Source organism: Sciurus carolinensis, chromosome 3 (assembly GCF_902686445.1).
Source record: "Sciurus carolinensis chromosome 3, mSciCar1.2, whole genome shotgun sequence".
NCBI classification, from domain to species: Eukaryota; Metazoa; Chordata; class Mammalia; order Rodentia; family Sciuridae; genus Sciurus; species Sciurus carolinensis.
The window spans coordinates 167,832,187-167,851,760 of NC_062215.1; the positions used below are offsets into that span (position 1 = coordinate 167,832,187).

The 19,574-nt window shown below is 36.2% G+C and overlaps 1 protein-coding gene across 2 annotated transcripts in view; it reads right to left on the minus strand.

Moving 5' to 3' along the window:
* Window positions 1–19,574, minus strand: part of Farsb (phenylalanyl-tRNA synthetase subunit beta) — a 64,528-nt gene that overhangs the window by 18,848 nt on the left and 26,106 nt on the right. For both annotated transcript variants that reach the window (XM_047545800.1, XM_047545801.1), the window contains 4 exons: window positions 19,254–19,461; window positions 18,714–18,794; window positions 15,256–15,348; window positions 9,907–10,024 (listed from right to left, as the gene is read on the minus strand). In XM_047545800.1, coding sequence (XP_047401756.1) covers window positions 9,907–10,024; window positions 15,256–15,348; window positions 18,714–18,794; window positions 19,254–19,461 — 500 coding nt within the window. The remainder of the gene's footprint in view (window positions 1–9,906; window positions 10,025–15,255; window positions 15,349–18,713; window positions 18,795–19,253; window positions 19,462–19,574) is intronic.

The window sequence follows — 19,574 nt, forward strand, 5'->3', positions numbered from 1 at the left end:
CTAAGGTTATATTTGGGCAGTAATAATTGTTTTTCAGCTTTTACTTACTTCCCAATCTTCCACAATTAGTATATATTCTACTTTAAAATGAAAACAAACAGAACTTGATGCTTTAAAAAAGAATTACAAACATAACTTGACATTTTAAAAAGGAATTACAACAATCCAAATGACCCCTAACATATGACTGGATTAAACAAAACTGGTATATCCATACAATGGAGTATTACTCAGCAATAAAATGAAACAAATTGTCGATGGACTTGACAACCTGGATGGCTCTCAGTGGCACTGTGCTGAATGAAAGAAGCTAGTCTCCAGAAGTTTCTGAAGGTATGAGTCCACTTACATGACATTTTGGAAAAGGCAAAACTACAGCAACAGAAAGCAGGGGTTGTCTGCCACAGGTGTGGGGAAAACATGACAAACACAAAACAGCATGTGGGGTTTTCAGGTGATGGAATTGTTTTGGATGGTGTGGTGATAATTTTTTAAAAAGTGCACAGCATATAAAGGAAGACTCAAAGGCAACAGTATCATTAACTTTATAATAGGTATATAAACCTGCAGCCCTGTAATAAAGTCTAGAGATAAATGCTCTAACATACACACTAAATGAACGTTGGTTCCATTCTGCTTTTCACATTAGGAAAAGAGAATCAACTTATGTCTACAAACTATGTCTGTCTGGGGGCACAGACTGAAAGGAGAATCTGCCTCATATTACCACATACTAAGCAAAAGCTCTTCCACAGAAATGATCACCGCAGGTAAGAGATACTAGTCAGAGTTGACATAAAATATGTAAGACTTTTATCTGAATACCCAATAAGACACTGTACAATAATATGAAAGTAATATAAAAGTGTGCACACAAATGGGGTAAAAGGAAAACTAACATTAACTGACAATCTACCATGTGTCACGTATTTAGTGCCTACATACCAATCTTTCTATAATCTTACTGAAGTCACAAGACAACTATGCAAGGTAGGTATTACAGTCCCCATAAAACATAAGGAGAAACAATAACTCAAGAGTGACTAAGAACGTGCCCCAAATCAAGCTAACTGGCTGCAGTTTATTATAATTAATTACAAAGTTAATAAATTACAAAATCAGGATATGATCAGGACTGTGACTCTAAAATCCTGCTCTTTCCACTACTACATTGTACACCATAAAGAATTTAGATGGAAACAACATAAGAGCCAAGTTATACTTGGCTATATACCTACTTAATATAGTCAAAAGTGTTGAGTGCAAGGGACTGATTGATCCTAGTGGCATTACACCACTGAGTTACACCCCGACGGTACCAATGCCCCCCCCACCTTCTAAAATTTTGAGTCAGTTTCCTAAGTTGCCCAGTCTGGCCTTTGAACTTTGATCCTCAGCCTACCAAGTTGCTGGGATTACATGCATGTGCCACTGCAATGGGCAAAGATGTGCATTCTTGAGACTGTTTGATACACATGCTTATTTTCATGATGTTTAAGAATTCCATGTAAGCAACTGAAATAAATCATTCTTTTAAATCAGTGAAGTCATCAACAGTATTGTAACTTACGGAAAGGATATTCTGGGTTAAGGTTCTGACTGAACAGACATGGAGAAATAACTGCTTTTGCCAGGTTAACAGTTCTCAGTGCATACTATGTTCACGGTACTCAACGGGAGATGTCCCGAGATGGTGTAGGGCTTGCACGTACTAATCCCTCGATAATTATTTTCTGAATAAATGACTAAAGCCGGGAAAAGGAATTAAGCACACCCGAACAACTATCAAGGTCGGGAGCAGTGGGCCATGTTCTAAAGCAACACAGAATCCAGCAGCTGAGGTAAGAAAGTGAGCACCATGCTATCGCTCTCCACCATTTCCATTTTCAAGGACAAAGGAATCTGGTATCTAAAAGTTACAAGCAAAGGTGTGAGAATAAAGATCAATATTAAAATCAGGCAGGATTAAACCCCCACTAAACCAACTGTGCATAAACTTAAATGAGGGGCCTAATTCTACGGTAGGAACACAAACACACACAAACTCTTTCTCCTCCTAAAGGGGAAAAAAATAAAATGAAACAGAACTAAATTATCCCTTTCATACTACTGACTTGCTTCTGGGTATTTCTGCCATGTGGTACCCATTTGTTGGTGTCACATGCTTCCACTTTAACACACAGGCATGTATTGAAACTACTTTGTAGTTCCATTTTTATTATGAGAGAATGGCCCAACAGTAATGCCACCATTCAGAGAGCTTAGCAACGTAAACTAGAAGCTTTATTTTGGTAACCTTTGCCTTGGAATAGTTTTCTTCATTGCCAAATTATATAAAATTTACCTTTCTGGTAAGAGTAGCACATCTGGATCAAAAACAGAATTTTTTAAAAATCAACTGATTATAGTGATCAGAATGAAATTACAATAAAACATACAGATTTTAAAAAATTAAATTCTATTTTATTCAAGCAAGGTTTGAGAATGTTTATAACACACCCATAGAACAATTAACTATATATTTTTAGATTTAATTTTGTAATATTTTTAAGAAAGGTCACTGGTTTTTAGGGCTATGTTTTAAATATACCCTAATAATTAGATTAATTCATTATTTTGGTGCCCCCTCCCAACCCCATCACTGATTGACTGGTTTTTCACATTTCCCAAGGGCTATCAATCCTTCTAGACTTGATTACTCACATCTTACCATCATGGTCTCTCTACTCTAACTGAATGGAATTAAAGAGAAAATAAACACATTTTTTATTCTATCCATTCCTCCTTAGAGAAACAGCTACGTATAGTAAAATTTCCATTTCCTAATATTTTGCACTGAGAGACCATATTACATCACAGGAAGTTCACTGACTGCACACCACAAAATAAGAACTATTTAAATTTCATGCCAAGCTAGGGTTTGTTGGAAATGCCTCAGTTCTTTATAACTCAGTTAACAGACCTCTTGTGTCATGCCATCAAACAATTCTGCTTTTTAAATGGGTCTGCCAAGTATGTCAGCCTAAATTATCCATGTATTTCACAGACTTCAAAGTACAGCCTGGAGAGGACTGATCTAAGCCACCAAAAGGAGGGGCAGCTAGCTACAGTTCTGTAAGCTGAAAGAATATGCCAAATGATTTTTTTTTTTTTTGAAAAAAGAAAGGTATTTGATATCCCAAGTATATGTCTATTGCATATAACTCAAAGTTTTAGACTAGGCTCCCACTTGGTATAGATCTTCTTTCACCAAAGTACCAATGATTTTAAGTAAATTAATGGTGTTTAGTTATTTTTAGCATACTGCACAGAATCTTCAACAGACACTTTTCATACCTATTCTCATATTCACCTAGAAGCCCTAAAGGTACTGAGAGACCAAAAGCCTTCTGGGATAATCAGGGGCTGATGTAGAATCTGAAATTAATAGTCTGGCCAAACTAAGACAAATAAAACGTGTCACCTTATTTTAAAATATATTCAAATATTGGCACCCATCAGCCTATAATTTAGATGGCAAATTTTATTCATCTCAATGCATTTCAATGCAGCCTAAATGATTCATAAAGGCTACAAGCATCCTGTGATCACACCTAACATAGGGAAAAAGGAAACTTGACACTCTCTTGGTAGGAACAGATAAGAGATTTTTTTTGAAAATTCCTCTTTGGAAGAGAATTTGACATGTTATCAAACGCTTAAGTGTGTACACCAATGGAGTGACCAATTCTATTTCTAAAAATAGGTCTTTTTATAAGGGAAAAAAGATATTCACTGCAACAGATGTTGTTTTAATAAAATTCTGATAACTATATATTCATCCTAAACAGTTTACATAAATAAACCATATGAAATATTATATAGCCATTAAAATTAATGAGGTGAATAAAATGTGTTCAGAGAAAAACCAAAGTACAGAACAGGATAGGTAAAGTATAATCCCATTTGTGTAAACACTAACATGTATTTAACTATATCTATGGCTACATATAGAAAGTCAAACACATGGCTGCATACACACATACAAAGTCTGGAAACCAATTCCAAATACAGGATTTGGGAGAAGTTGGGCACCTTACTTTTTAAGTAGGAAAAGAACAAAATTATTCTTAATTAAAAATATATATTCAGGAAAACTTTTAAGGACATTACAAATAAATTTTTAATTTTTAAAACACAAGAAATCTTAGAAACAATTTGCCTTAAAATGCTTCTATATGATAGTACCAAAGTAAGACTTTAATTTTTAACTAATGCTGAAAAGCCAAGAAACAAATGTGAGGAAAAAATCTATGACCTTCTCAATGCATGAGGGGAAAAGTTATGTCCTTGTGGGTTGACTTTTATTTAGTTAACATAAACCTGGAATGGATTTTTATCTATTAAAAAAATACAATATTCAATGCATGACAGAGTACATTATACTCACGTTAGCAGATCTTAACTATGTGGAACCAAACGTACTAAAATAACTTTCTATATTAAAAATGATATATTTACACAGTTAAGATGCCATCACATATGCGAATGATGCTACTTCAAAAATTGTTAATGTCAATGCTCCCTATACCCATATTTTTTTAATTATTAATTGGAAATTCTACATGCCAAAAATATGAAATAGTGAAATTAAATTAATCCAGACTGATGACATAAGCCCTTTTCAGAAAACCACATTCCACATGTGGATACTAGATAATCTTCCATTATTTGAGGGTTCCAGCATTAATGGACAATTTCTCAGAACTGAGGTATTTCACAAGTCCATAATGAAATGCTTTTATTGAGCTCTTTATCAAGCATACAGTTATACAAAAAACCCTGCATAGATCTGGTTCTCTCTCTCTTTTCTTATTTTTGTGATGCTGGGTATTGAACCCAGGGCCTTACATGTGCCCCTATGTTTTAATAGCTTAGAATATAAGACAAATACTGATGTACATATGTGGTACAAACTGACAGCAAATGAAAAGATTAAACCCAATCATAAAAGCCAAGAGAGTGCATTATGTTCTGCAGCAGACACAGTGGTCAAGGGAGGAGAAAGAAACAGAATCTTAAATATATATCGTAATTAAAAGTTTTTTTAAAATTCTGAATTTCCATCATCATACTAAGTAAGGTATGCAGTAGACCATTCTCTCATTTAGAAAGGCTTCAGAGAGAATGTGTGACTTTAGAAATGAGACAGTGTCGGGAGGAGAGCACAGCTTAAACCACGACTGCTCAAATGCTCTGGAGAATGGAGATGTGGTCTGAGCCAGAAGTGAAGTAAGTATGCTTCATGAAGAGAGAGAAATTAATCTCGGCCCTTCGCGTGGTCAAAGGCCTTTAATCTATCCCTTCTACTATAACATCTACTAATATCCAAAGAATTTTAAATGCAGTCGAAACAAAACGCATGGCATTTGATCATGAAGGTCCTCCATAGGCATATTTCAAAAAGGGGGCCAGTGGGGGTGCTGGGAATGTGGCTCAGGGGTTAAGCGCCCTGGGTTCAATCCCCAGTACAAAAAAAAAAACAAAGACAACTGGATATCTGTATCTAAATCACCCTCTCTACTTTACAAGGCCAAAATAATCTTCATTCTCAAGTTCTCATTCCTTTTCAACTAAAACTCCCTCAACCCAGTGATGTGTCTTCTCTTGCCTTTTCGGTGAGATTCTGGGATACTGGCAGCTTTGGTGACCACTGAGGAATAAACTGTGATTACAGAATTCAATCTGTGTTAAAAGTCAGAATAATGGATTGTGCAAAGTATAATTGCTTTGCTGCTTGTCTGAGCAGAAAGATCAGCGATTCCCGTGTAGGTTCTTTGCCCCTCTGCAGTTTTTTCTTACTATGCAGGGTATAGTTTAGTTATTCTTGACAATGAACAGAAAGAACAAAAGTATCATCAACTGAAACCAACCACTGACTCACACAGCAGCCTGATATGGCAGCTCCAGTGCTCCTTTTCCCAGTTAAAAAGCTGAAAAATTTACCCCAGGCAGAATCTGCATTCAACCTCTAGTTCCAAAAATACATGCCACTCTGCCCAACCACAGGAATAAATCAGCTTACTCCCTTGAGTCATGGCTATTTTTTTTAAATGTTGCAGCAACTTCAGATTTCGAGACTCAATAAATGCAATAATTGGCTCACCCTCAAAGAACCTGAATGTATCTGGTTTAGAGTAGAAATCTTAATGAGTGTGAAGTATGCCTGACTTGGTCTCTAAACTGGCAGACTGACAGTCTCACTAAACATGGATGGTCAGTCAAAAAAACTCCACATTAGAATAAGAAATGTCCAGTTAGGTCAAACATGAAAATAGGAGCTAGCAACCTTTCCTACAGAAATGCAGGTCAAAAAGAAATGGTGTGAGTCATTCTGAAATCCAGTAGATTCCATTTTCATTCCATTCTGAAAGATATGCTTGCCAAACTGATACTGACATGAGGTAGGACTGTTGGTTTTTCTTGATATTATGAAAAGAGTCAGTGACTGTTATCATTGCCTTCTCTCATTCCCAGGGTACTTTGGACATTCTCCGATTATAATCTGGAAGAATCTGCTCACAAATCTGCCTCCCTCAAGACTGGAAATTTTCTCTTATACTCTAAAGCAATCCCTATAATGAAAAGGAACTCAAAATACTTTCTACTAATGTGCTGAATGAGATTGTCTGGTTCATAACTGCCAAACATCTCCAACCCTTTTGAATCTGCTGTAGTTTAAGGACTACTTCCATTATCAGGCATTTGGGGACATATTCATGTTAATTGGAAAACTTTGCTTCAAAAAATTTAATTATTTAGGAAGAGATGGCTAAGGTAAACCCAACAGAGAAGTGGTTACTGGTAAAAACACACGTGTCAATTCATTGAAAAGAAGTAGGTAACGAATTACTCCAAAAATAACTTTCCAAACGTTAACGTTACTTAATCTTTATTAACCAATCTAATAAAATAAGTTTTATCATTATTCCCATTGTACAGATGAAGAAACTGGGCCATAGGAAATTAAGTAAACTGCCTAAAGGGAAGCAGCTGGTAAATGAGGAGCCATGACTGAAGTGCCAAGCACCGTGGCTGGTGTCTGCAGAACCATGGTGCTGTGCTGCCTCTCCTACAGAGACTTCCATGTACACCAGATGACAAACGGGGAACCCACATGTACATATTTAGAATACTCCATCAGAAAGGCTGCCTTTGTTATGAAATAAAATCCAGGCCCACCTAAACAGAAAACATACTCCAAATAAATTAAAGCAAGCCTATGTTTTCAAGATGGCAGATTTACTGAGCATATTTACCTCCCTTCATTTTTCAAATCCTATTGATATGATAGAAAATATTAAAGAAAAAGAATAAACCAGTGTTAGACAATGGGCAAAAGTAGAATCAGACAGAAATGAAATCAACAGGGAAAACAGAACAGAATAATTTCAACTAAAAAAGATACAAAAGAGACAAGAACTATTGTCCACCATGGAACGGAGTACAACAGAATAAAGAGTATATGAACTGGGTTTGGGGGTAATCATGGAGGTGATGTGTTCAAAAATGGGAGACAGCTCTAGCACTTGAGACCAATCTCTCTACAGGGGAGTTTGTCAAAACTTGGGCACTAAAGCCAGAAAGAGAATCACAGCGGTTCACACCTGCGCCTTCCCAACACAAAGATTAAAAGAAAAATAGTTCAGACATTTCTACACAGGATTGCAACACAGTAAAGCTTACACCCAAACTTGCTTTGCAGCAATTGTGGGACCCTAGTTTGCTCCTTACACTCATCTTCCACTCTGAGATACCTGCTTGTGAGCACGCCCAGCCCTGCAGAGCCCCTAGGGAGCCCTGATAATTAGGAAACGACCGTTGCTGAAAGAGTATTACAAAACTTATAACGAAATCTAGTGTAATTAACCTAATTCTACATTTATAAACAAATAGATCATCAAGGAACAAGACAATATAAAACTCAAAGAACCAAGGTGGAAAATAAAATCAAAGTAAGCAAATAAACGTGACACTGCAATTTTATTAACAAATTCCCAACTACCTGCACCAATGGAGGATTTAAGTCATAAGAACCCTAAAAACTATTTGCAGCTGGCACTAACAATGTTTTCCAAAATCTATTATAGATTTATAACCCAGAGAAAACTCTACATAAACTGATATTAAAATGGACATTTATTCTCTAATGATATGCACACCAAGCACTAAATTCTGGCCCCATCCCCAAGTGCAATATTTTATGAAGCCCTGGGCAAATTACCAGTTTTCTTGTCTGAATTTTCCAATTTGTTAAATGGGACAGTGTTGGAAAACAAACAGAATTGAATCTTGGATGAAAAGTTTGCTATGGAGAGCCTCCATGTGAAAATCAAGGTGCTCATACCGCCAGAACATCAGTTTCCAACGTGAACTGATTCAGCCAACTGTTTTTGACTATTTTTGATAGTTAAGAATGATATCTACTAGAATCTTAAGAAATTGAGGAAAAGGTCTCTGTTTCTGCCAACCAATTCAAAAGAAAACACTCTGAATCTTGCAGAGTTTGGAGTAAGAACCACTGAATAAATACTGTTAGCATTTGATCTATAAAATCAGGGAACCAAGGAATGCTGCTAGCAATGAGTCAGTAGAGACACTACTCACCAAGGGACCGCTGCACAGAGCTCCAGTCAGACTTGCACTAGACACCAGAGATACAAACTCTGAGATAGACTTGACACTCAGGTTCAGATACTTACTGAATTTAGGATATATTTATTAAGTAACCACTGCACCCCAAGTGATGGATCAAAAAACTGGCTATACTCAAAGTCTAAACCATAGTCAAAAAAGGACAAATATGATAAAACACATTACAAAATCACTGGTACAACATGGTGCTGGGCAACTAAAATGACAAGATATCAAGTACATTAAAATTATATGTATACAAATCATGTGCTATAAGGCAAAAAAATATCCCACGTGCTTTTCTTTCTCCTTTTTTATATCTATTTATTTATTGCAGAGCTGGGGATTAAACCCAGTGGGTCTCACACATGTAAGCAGCACGTGCTCTACCACTGAGCTGCATTTCCAGCCCTTCATGGTAATTTTCAAGTTGAGGTTTTAATAGGATTCCTCATAAATATTACTAAATTTCTTTGTTAAAATGTGTTTTCCATTCAAACAAATAAGAGACCTAGTAAGTAAATATTTGGACACTAATAGGATTTCAATTAAAAAATACATCTGTGGAGCAATGGGAAAAATTTAAACACCAGGAAATTTCATGATACGGTGTGATAGTTTTGTTCAGTTATTAAAAAACAAACAAAAGTGATAGTGCTTATCTTTCAGAAATATGAGTTAAAGTGTTTGCCGATGAAATGATTTACATTAAAGTAATATGGAAAGCCAGGTGCAGTGGCACACCCCTGTAATTCCAGCAACTTGAGAGATTAGGCAAAAGGATCACAAATTCAAGGCCAGCATCAGCAACTTAGCCAAGATCCTGTCTCCAAAAAAAAAAAAAGTGAGGGGTAGTTAAGGGCTGTAGCTCATTAGTAGAGTGCCTGCCTAGCAAGCACAAGGTTCTGGGTTCTAGCCCCCCGGGACTGCAATTAAAAAAAAAAAAAAAAAAAAAAAAAAAAATATATATATATATATATATATAATATATATATATAATGTATATGTATCTATGTATATACTATATATGATATATAGTATATATATAAAAAACATATATATACACATACATATATGGTGACAAGGATATGGATGAAAGATATGTTGATAACTGTTGCAAGGTAGATGATAGATTCACAGGGATAATTATACTATTTTCTCTTATATAGAATTAAAATTTTCATAATAAAAGATGTTTTAAAAGTATACAAGTCAAAAGTGACTCATTCTTACCTTTGGTAGAATCTTTTATTACAATGTCAGAGATTTCGAACAGTTTCAGAGGAAGAGGCATCTTCCGATTTGCTGCTATGGTCTTTAAGAGGCCAGGAAGAAGGGTAGTGCGTGCCACCTACAGGAGAAGACGTGAAATTGCACTAACCAAATAGGACCCAAAGCCCACCTTGTTAAGGACAAATCAGACTCCATGGCTTCTGATAACCATACTTCTGAAAAATGCAATGCCTAATATTTAAGTTAATTTTAAATTTTAAATTCCAGGTCACTAAAAGAACTGAAAATATTCTCAATTCCAAATTTACAAAATAAAAAATAAATTGATTACAAAATAAGTGACAAATCTAAACTACAATTGCTCTTACCTAAGCAATGGTTATTCTATTCCATTATCATTTTTAAAATGAAAGTCGGCTTTCGAGATTTTAAATATGTAAATTTTCATATCCTGCCTCATTTCAGAAGTAAATGAAGTAAATGACAAGAAATATCAATAATCCAATTAATTAAATATAAGTTAATCAAATTTTTAAAAAACCAGGACCAGGGAAAATGTAAATGCAATTAAATACGAGAACAAGAAGGAAAATATAATATAAATATGTAGCCATTAAAAAATTATATAGCTGCCATGAGCAGGCAGTGACTGCAGTCTGTTTTTATTTACTAAAGCAATTAAGAAAATATGTGCAGTCATTTCATTCTTACTAGTCAAAGAAATGCACATCCCAAATCTTTAAAAAAGTAAGACTTTATTCCTTTTGTCTATAAGGTAGATTTCTCACTTTTTTTCCAACATACGTTAATATATGGGTTTTATGAGCAGTGGTATGACAGTATTGCTACACTCTATAGCAGACTCTAAGCACCATTAGGTCCCCCACCTTTCTAATATTGCATTATATTATACATTAGCAGTAGGATTTGTTGTTACATATTCCTACTAAGCACCACTGTTTTGGGACGGGGTGCAGAATACTTGGGATTGAACCTGGGGCACTTTTACCATGAAGCCACATCCCCATCCCTTTTAATCTTTTACTTTGAGACAGGGTCTCACAAAGTTGCTTAGGGTCTCACTAAGTTACTGTGACTGACCTTGAACTTGCAATGCTTCCGGCTTCCTGAGTCACTGGGATTAGAGGCATGTGCCACCACATGTGGCTAGCACCACTGTTTTTTGCCCCAAACTATGACATGAGCTTCTTAGGTTGTTCCTGTCCATCTTATGGTACATTCTCTACAGTCCTTCAGTACTTAATTCAGATGATGTAACTCTTCTGCTCAAAAACTGCCAACAGATTTCCATTAAATTTTGGGAAAAAAAAAAAATGTGTCCTACATGGGGCTCTATAGGATCTGACCCTGGCTCCCTCTCAACTCCTGCTGTTCTTCCAAGCTTACTGCACTCCAGCCACACTGGGCACTGTACTGGTCAGCAAGCAGGTCTCCATTGTGGGGCCTCTGCCCTTGCTCTTTCCTGTTTCATATGATCTTCTTCCAGATTGACAAAGGGTCATCTCACTTCCTTCACATCTCTGCTCAAATGTTCACTCCTACAGAGGCTTGCTTGGATACCCCAGCTAAAACTGCAGCCCCTGGTAGATCCTACACAAGTTAACAGGAAGTCCTAAAGGGACTTGCTGGATCCTGTGTTGAAGGAATCTATAAAGAACTCAAAAAACTCTACATCAAGAATACAAATAATCCAGTCGACAAATGGGCTAAGGAAATGAACAGACACTTTACAGAAGATCTACAAGCAATCAACAAACATATGGAAAAATGTTCAACATCTCTAGTAATAAGAGAAATGCAAATCAAAACCACCCTAAGATTCCATCTCACCCCAATTAGAATGGCGATTATCAAGAATACAAGCAACAACAGGTGTTGGCGAGGATGTGGGGAGAAAGGTACACTCATACATTGCTGGTGGGACTGCAAATTAGTGCAGCCACTCTGGAAAGCAGTGTGGAGATCCCTAGAAAACTTGGAATGGAACCACCATTTGACCCAGCTATCCCACTCCTTGGTCTATACCCAAAGGACTTAAAATCAGCATATTACAGAGATACAGCCACATCAATGTTCATAGCTGCTCAGTTCACAATAGCCACATTGTGGAACCAACCTAGATGTCCTTCAATTGATGAATGGATAAAGAAACTGTGGTATATATATATATATATATATATACAATGGAATATTACTCAGCCATAAAGAATGATAAAATTATGGCATTTGCAGGCAAATGGATGAAATTGGAGAATATCATGCTAAGTGAGATAAGCCAATCTCAAAAAACCAAAGGAAGAATGATATCGCTAATAAGTGGATGATGGCCCATAATGGGGGGTGGGAGGGGTTAGTGTTAGGGTTAGAGTTAGGGTTAGGGAGGGGGGCAAGAATGGAGGAAGGAAGGACTGTAAAGAGGGAAAAGAGGGGTGGGAGGGGTGGGGGGAAGGGAAAAAATAACAGAATGAATCAAACAACATTACCCTATGTAAATTTATGATCACACAAACGGTATGCCTTTACGCCATGTACAAACAGAGAAACAACATGTATCCCATTTGTTTACAATTAAAAAAAAAAAAAAAAAAAAAAAAGAACAACTTCCTTAGCATTCTACCTGCAATCTGCTATTAGCCTCTAGCTTGGTGCTTTTGTAAGTATTGTTCACCTTAGCAATGAGGAAAAAGTGCCCAAACCGTTCACAGAAATAAAACTACAGTATACACCTTTATTCTAAGTTTCATTTTCCATAGTTTCAGTTAACTGTGGTCAACTATGGTTTGAAAATATTACACAAGTTTTAAACTGAGTGCCACCCTGAGTAGCATAAGAAGGGCTCCCAATCAGCTCCCTGTCCAGTGTATCCACTCTATGCCGTACCTGCCTAACGGGCACTGGGAAGATACGTGAGTTATCAGATCACCTATGGCAGTATGCAGTGCTGTTAAGTAACCTTTATTTTACTTAATAATGGCCCCAAAGTGCAAGAGCAGTGATGCTGGCAATTCAGATACGTAAAAGAACAGCTATAAAGTATTTCTTTTAAATGAAAAGGTGACAGTTCTAACTTAAGACAGGAAAAAAATATATAGTATGGCAAGATGCCTAAGATCTACAGTAAAATTAGGTATTTGAGGAGAAACAGTATACATTCACACATAACCTTTACTTAGTACAATGTTAAAATTGCTCCATTTTATTATTAGCTTTTGTTAATCTCTTACAGTATCTTATTTATAAATTGAACTTTATCTAGATACACCTGCGTATAGGAAAAAACAGTACACATAAGGTTTGATTTCAGGGAACACATTTCCCTTGGGTAGGGAGAACTACAATGTAATATAAGAGGAAGTTTAACCTACTAGAATATAAACAAACTTTTTTTTTTTTTTTTCCTTTTCTTTTTGTGGCACTGGGGATCAGAACAGTGCCTCACACATGCTAGGAAAGCACCATATCACTGAACTACATCCCTGGTCCTTTTTATTTTTCATTTTATTTTGAGACAGGGTTTAAGTTGCCTAGAACCTGGCCTTGAACCTATGATCCTCCTATCTCAGTCTCCCAAACAGCTGGGATTACAGATGTGTACCACCATGCCCAACTAAACCAATGATTTTTGAAACAGCTTTTCTTAATTTTTTTTTTTTTTTGGTTTACTTTACAGTAAGCCTAATTGCTTAAATATAGCAATACAAAATAATTAAGACTGAATCTAATCAAGCTTCTAGAGCTAACTACCAGTTTACTAGAAATACAGGAACCACTGGAATATATTCATCAAAATCCTAAATGTAGGAATTCTACAAGCCAAATGACCCAGTTTCTTAAACAAACTGAAAGGGTGGGGTTTGGGAGGGAAAGAATGAGAGACAATGAAAGAGAAAAAAAGAATGGATAGGCAATCTGCAGATGAAACTTGAGAAGCATATCAATCTATTTTGATGCATTAACCTCATTTGAATTCCAATTCAAACTGTTTAAAAAAATGAGATGATTGGGAAAATTTTAAAAAGGAATGGACATTTGAGGATATTAATAAATTTGGGAGGAGGAGAGATAATATTCTCTAATTTTGTTTACAATGATTAGAATGAAATATTATATATTTTACCTAAATAATATTTTTCTTATCTTATCCAGTCTCTAAAAATATGTATTATGAGAAATGAGCCCAAAGTTTAGAATAAAATGCAGGGAAAGAACTTAGTTATAGGTCCATGAGCAATTTTACATTTAATTTAACCATAAATAAATAGAAACCTGTGAGTCATACTAGTAGTGGTAGAATATATCTGTTGGCAAAGCAGAGGTAAAATATAGAATCTGTCAAGTCTAAAAGACAATCTCTCATCTCTAATGTATTTTATACAGAAATGTTGCCTCTTAAATAAGTTAAGCCATAGCTATTTATAGTGACACTTAGTACATTGCTGATTTGTTCCCTTCACTTACATAAAATAGATAAGCCAGGATATAAACCCTGCAGACCACAGTAGCAGTTATCACATCTCAAGAAATCTATCATGCCTGACAAATGAAATGGGGGGTGGGGGTGGGTTTTTACATTTGAAAAAGCAAGTAATAATAAAAATGTATTAAGGTTTACTGAAAAATTATTCTATGCAAATATTGGTCTAATATGTAGTTGTATATTAAAAAATGTGGAATTTTTAAACTAATCCAAACCCCTACTTTTACACAAATGAAAACCAAGGTCTGGGCTGGGGTTGTGGTAGAGTGCTTCTCTAGCATGTGTGGGGCACTGGGTTTGATCCTCAACACCACACAAAAAAATAAAATAAAAGGTATTATGTTCATCTACAGATAAAAATATTAAAGAAAGAAAGAAAAGAAAACCAAGGTCCAAAGAAACTAAAATCAAAGAGTTTGGATATTATTTATAATAGCATTAACTTTCTTAATAGCAGATTCTTCTAGTTCTCACATTCTTCTTGATTCTAGAAGTCAATTTTCTCTAAAGCCCGAGTTAAAAAAACAGAAGAAAATCAAGTGAGAGTATATTAATATGAAAGAGATGGAACTATTTAAAGTTAATAAGTTTGAATAAATTTGGGGACTGGAAGCTCTATGATAGAGCACTTGTTTAATATGTGTAAAGCCCTGGGTTTGATCCTACCACACACACACATAAACTAAGAATTTCCATCAGCAAAGCATGTAAGAATCAACTGTAAACTTATCTAAGAAGAAACTATTAAAAAATTCTGATTTCACTACCTGAGGTATAATAACCAAAGAATTTTCTTAAATCATACACTAATTCTGTTTTTAGATGAATTCTTTTGTACTTAAAATTCTTACCTGAAATTCAGCTGTTTTAGGGTTACTTATGTGGACTGCCTTTGTCGTAGAGATATCCAAACCAAGTTTATCAGCAATATCTTCTTGGGAGCACTAAGAAGTACACAAAAAATAAATTAATATGGAAAATGATTAAATGCTATCAGTAAACTTACAATGATCTCAGCAATTTATATTCTCTATATAAATCAGTAAGTTTTAATAATTAACTTATAAATTTCAGGTACAAAGAAGATATAATTTAACATTAATAATTCTCTTACGATGAGTTCTGGCCATGATAAGCAGCTAAAGTAAAATATTCAAGTGCAGATGGTAGTATAACCCATACCCAGGTCCTTCCTAAGCGAGTCTCCCATTTATCTTTCTAATCCTCGTCCATACCTGAACCTTACACTTTCCCCTGCCTTTACTTGAAATGCCTCCCATCCCCACTTGCAGCCATTCCCTGAAGCTCTATTTAAATGACTACTTTTCCCCTTCTTTCATAAAAATGTGCCTAATGATTCCAATCAGAAATTCTCTCTGCCTCCTGGGAACTCCCCATGACTTTGTTTGACTAGTAATGTAATCCTTGCTGAATCCGCTCTGTGTGGCAGAATGGTAGAACTGAGAGAATTCAAGAGGCCTGAATTCTGCCCAAAGCTTTTTCTAATTACCATTTAATTTCCCTGTACCTGCCTGATGAAGCTCATGGTAGCAAACTGCTAAGTACCCTCCCATCAAAAAAAGAAAATGCTTGTCTACCTCAGTAACCAGGACAGTATGCAAAAGTTATGAAAATAAAACTCGGACTTTTTAGATACATCAAGTTCAATAACAAATGAGATAAGGAAATGATGCATTCACACTGCCTGGCAGAGAGTAAATGACTGCTCATTGTACTGCTTCACAAAATAGTTTTCAAGGAATAATTGACCTGTATATCACTCAAAAAGAGAAAAAAAAAAAAAAGGTGTAGAAAAACTGACATGGGGGCTGGGGATATAGCTCAGTTGGTAGCGTGCTTGCCTTGCAAGCACAAGGCCCTGGGTTTGATCCCCAGCACCGCAAAAAAAAAAAAAAGAAAAAGAAAAAGAAAAACTGACATGGTAAAAAGAATTCAATTTTCTGCTAAAGCCAGCTCTGGGGATTCCTGTCATGCTCTCTCGGGAAAGATCCTGAAGTCATGTCCAAACATAGCAAAAGAGAACTCCCTGACTTGCTTTGGCTAGAGGTGGAAAATGACAAAGAGATATTTAGTTTTAAAACAAGCTAATTTAAAAAGAATAATACAACTAGTATGCAGATATAGCAAAATCATAATGATGGGGTATGAACTGCTAGTACTTGGGAAGTCAATGAATAGGTAAAAGAGCCACTATGACTCTTGTGTTAAAGTGTATATAACATTACAGGCCATCTTAACTCAGTAATGCTTAGGTTTCCTTATAAAATGTGTAACTTTTCAAATACTGAATTTCAATGGTGAAATTCCTACAGGAAAACTGTTATTTGAAATTGGAAACACTCTAGCACCTTTTTCTTCCTCCTGTGATAAGCAACAAATATGCTAAAAAGTGACTTTGAACAGCCAAACAGGCTGTTTCTAACATCTCTAATTCAGTCGCTAGCCTTGGATGAAAAAACAGGCCTGGGCTAGAATCTGGTCCACAGCCAAATGACAACAGGGAGTGACTCAAATTAACTGCTGTGGAAGAAGGAAATGGAATTTTGTACATAAGACCCTTAGCACAGGGTGAACGCCCCCTACAGTCGCTTGCCCTTGTCTGCTTATGTGTTCTTCTAAAGATACACCAAGTTACATAGTTACATCAGAATACACCACTAACACAGAAGGGCAGGGAAAACAAATGCCAGAATTTTAACAGCAATTAGATCTGGGGAGGAAAACAGGATTAGAAGTAGGGCGGGGAATTGTCATGGTTTACTCTATGGGATCTGTAAAGCTCAAATCCATCAAGATGAGAAGGTCCTGATTCCTATGCCACTTATATATTAAAAAGAAAAGCGGGGCCAGGCACAGTGGCGCACACCTGTAATCCCAGAAGCTTGGGAGACTGAGGCAAGAGGATAGCAAGTTCAAAGCCAGCAACTCAGTGAGACCCTGTCTCTAAACTAAATACAAAATAGGGCTGGGGATGTGGCTCAGTAGTCAAGTGTCCCTGAGACAATCCCTGGTACCCACCCCCCAACAAAAAAATGTAGGGAAGTAGAAGTTCACTGGATTAAACAAAGGAGAATGAAAGGAAGGGAGGGGGGATGGGAATAGGAAAAAGAGTAGAATGAATCAGACATAACTTTCCTATGCTCCACATCATGTACAACCACAAGAATGGAAAATTATACTTCATGTATGTCTGTCGAAATACATTCTACTGTCATGAGCAACTAAAAAGAATAAAAACTTTTTTAAAAAAAAGTACATTTCTCAGTGTTATTTTTTATATTTCCCTTTATATAAATGTAGGTGCTCATGACTGGAAATGTGTGTGTTCTGTATTTGAATGACATGGTGCTTGGATAAAAGTAGTATACACAGGAGACAATGGTAAGGCACCGCTCTAGGAATCCAAAGGCCAGGATTCTGGTCGTGGTTCTGCTGTTGTGGAGAACGTGTCAGGTACTCAAATTCTCTTTCAGTTTCAGACTTTGTCACTGGCATAGTGCTAGCACAGTAACACATGCTCACCAACTGCTAGAAGAGTGACTACTGACTCAGAAAAATCAAGGGCTAAACTAGAAAACCTAGACAGTCTCTGAAATACTCTAAAAGACTGAGAATTTCAGGGCTGGCACTGAATTGGGGTTCATGCAGTAACTCCTCCCTAAGGTTGTTAAACTGAAACTTGAATGCTCATAAACTCCACTACAGGCACCACAGAAATGCTCAGCAACAGGAAAAAAGTCTACAAATTGCATACATATTTTATTCTTTTAAATGGTCAATCTGGTGAGGGAGGGAGATTTCCTTCTGATTTTGTAATAAAATTCCATTTCCTGATTTAGGCCTTTTATGTCAGCTTTTCAACTCAAAGCAAATGTTTGTGAACATGTTCAAAGACGAAGAAATAAGTTTAATGTGGAGCAGTCCACGAGACCTTAACCAGGGCGGCATCTAGAGGGCACAGCCGCGACCAAATCAAGACCAAATATTCTAACTTCATAAATCTGGTTATGCAATTCATTAGGAACCCTCAACACTTACACGAAACTATAAAATATTCTGTCATTTAAGGCAATTTTTCTAGACCTTTATGTTTTTCCTGTGACTATATACAGAAACCTCTCAACATTTTTTTAACCAGAAATTGTACAATCTCTAGTAACAAAGCTATTCTATAATCAGGAAATTTTAGCAGTCTAGATTTTAAAAACTTGTATATATACAGAATCATAGAATAAATAATTCAAAGTAAACAATCAGCTGAGCAGAAACGGCATGTTTTAAGACATACCAGAGCAAAGGTAAGTGCTTCAGTGAATCCAGCTGCTGCCATGTCATGTCTGAGAAGTTCAGTGAGCTTGTTCAAAGGAAACTAGAAAAGAATTCCCTTTATTTCACCTCAATAATATCTGTTTTTTAAAAAATAATAGATTTATACTGAACATGTCATTAAAAGGATACAACCCCCACCCCAACACACACACTAACACCCCACCATCCACATAGATTGCACCCTGTCCCCACCCCCACAACTCCCACACACAGCTTCTGCCTTCAGGCCCAAGTTGAGAAAATGAATCTCCCAGTCTGATTCAACAAGGGCTGCATACTCAAAACCTGTCTTTCTTCAAAGAACTAGTCATCACAGGTTTTCAACTTACTCTAATCATCTGGGCATCTGTTTTGTATCCTTTCCATAGCAAATGCTTCTCATAGCAAAGCATGTCCAAATACTGCTTAATTCTTATGTTCTGTTTTTCTCAAAGCCTTCCTGGCATTCAATAATCAGTTTCTAACAATAAGGAGTGTTTATTTAAGGGTGCAATCTTACTTGATTAGCTATGGTGTATGTTTTCGGGAGAGTCATCTGAATGTTGTTATATCCATAGGCAATAGCTGCATCTTCTACAATATCACATGCGTGGATAATGTCAGCTCTGGTTGGAGGGATTTCAATCTCAATCTGATTCCCATCACCTATGACTTCTGACTTTAAATACATCCTGGTCAGGAGCTTGGCAAGATTTTCTGGAGTTTCTCTGAAAAGGGAATATATAAACCATAAACTTCACTGGATTATGTAAAACATGCTTACATTTTGATTTAAGATATGCTACTACCTGAAACTGTAACTTTCTTTTTGAGTCCCATT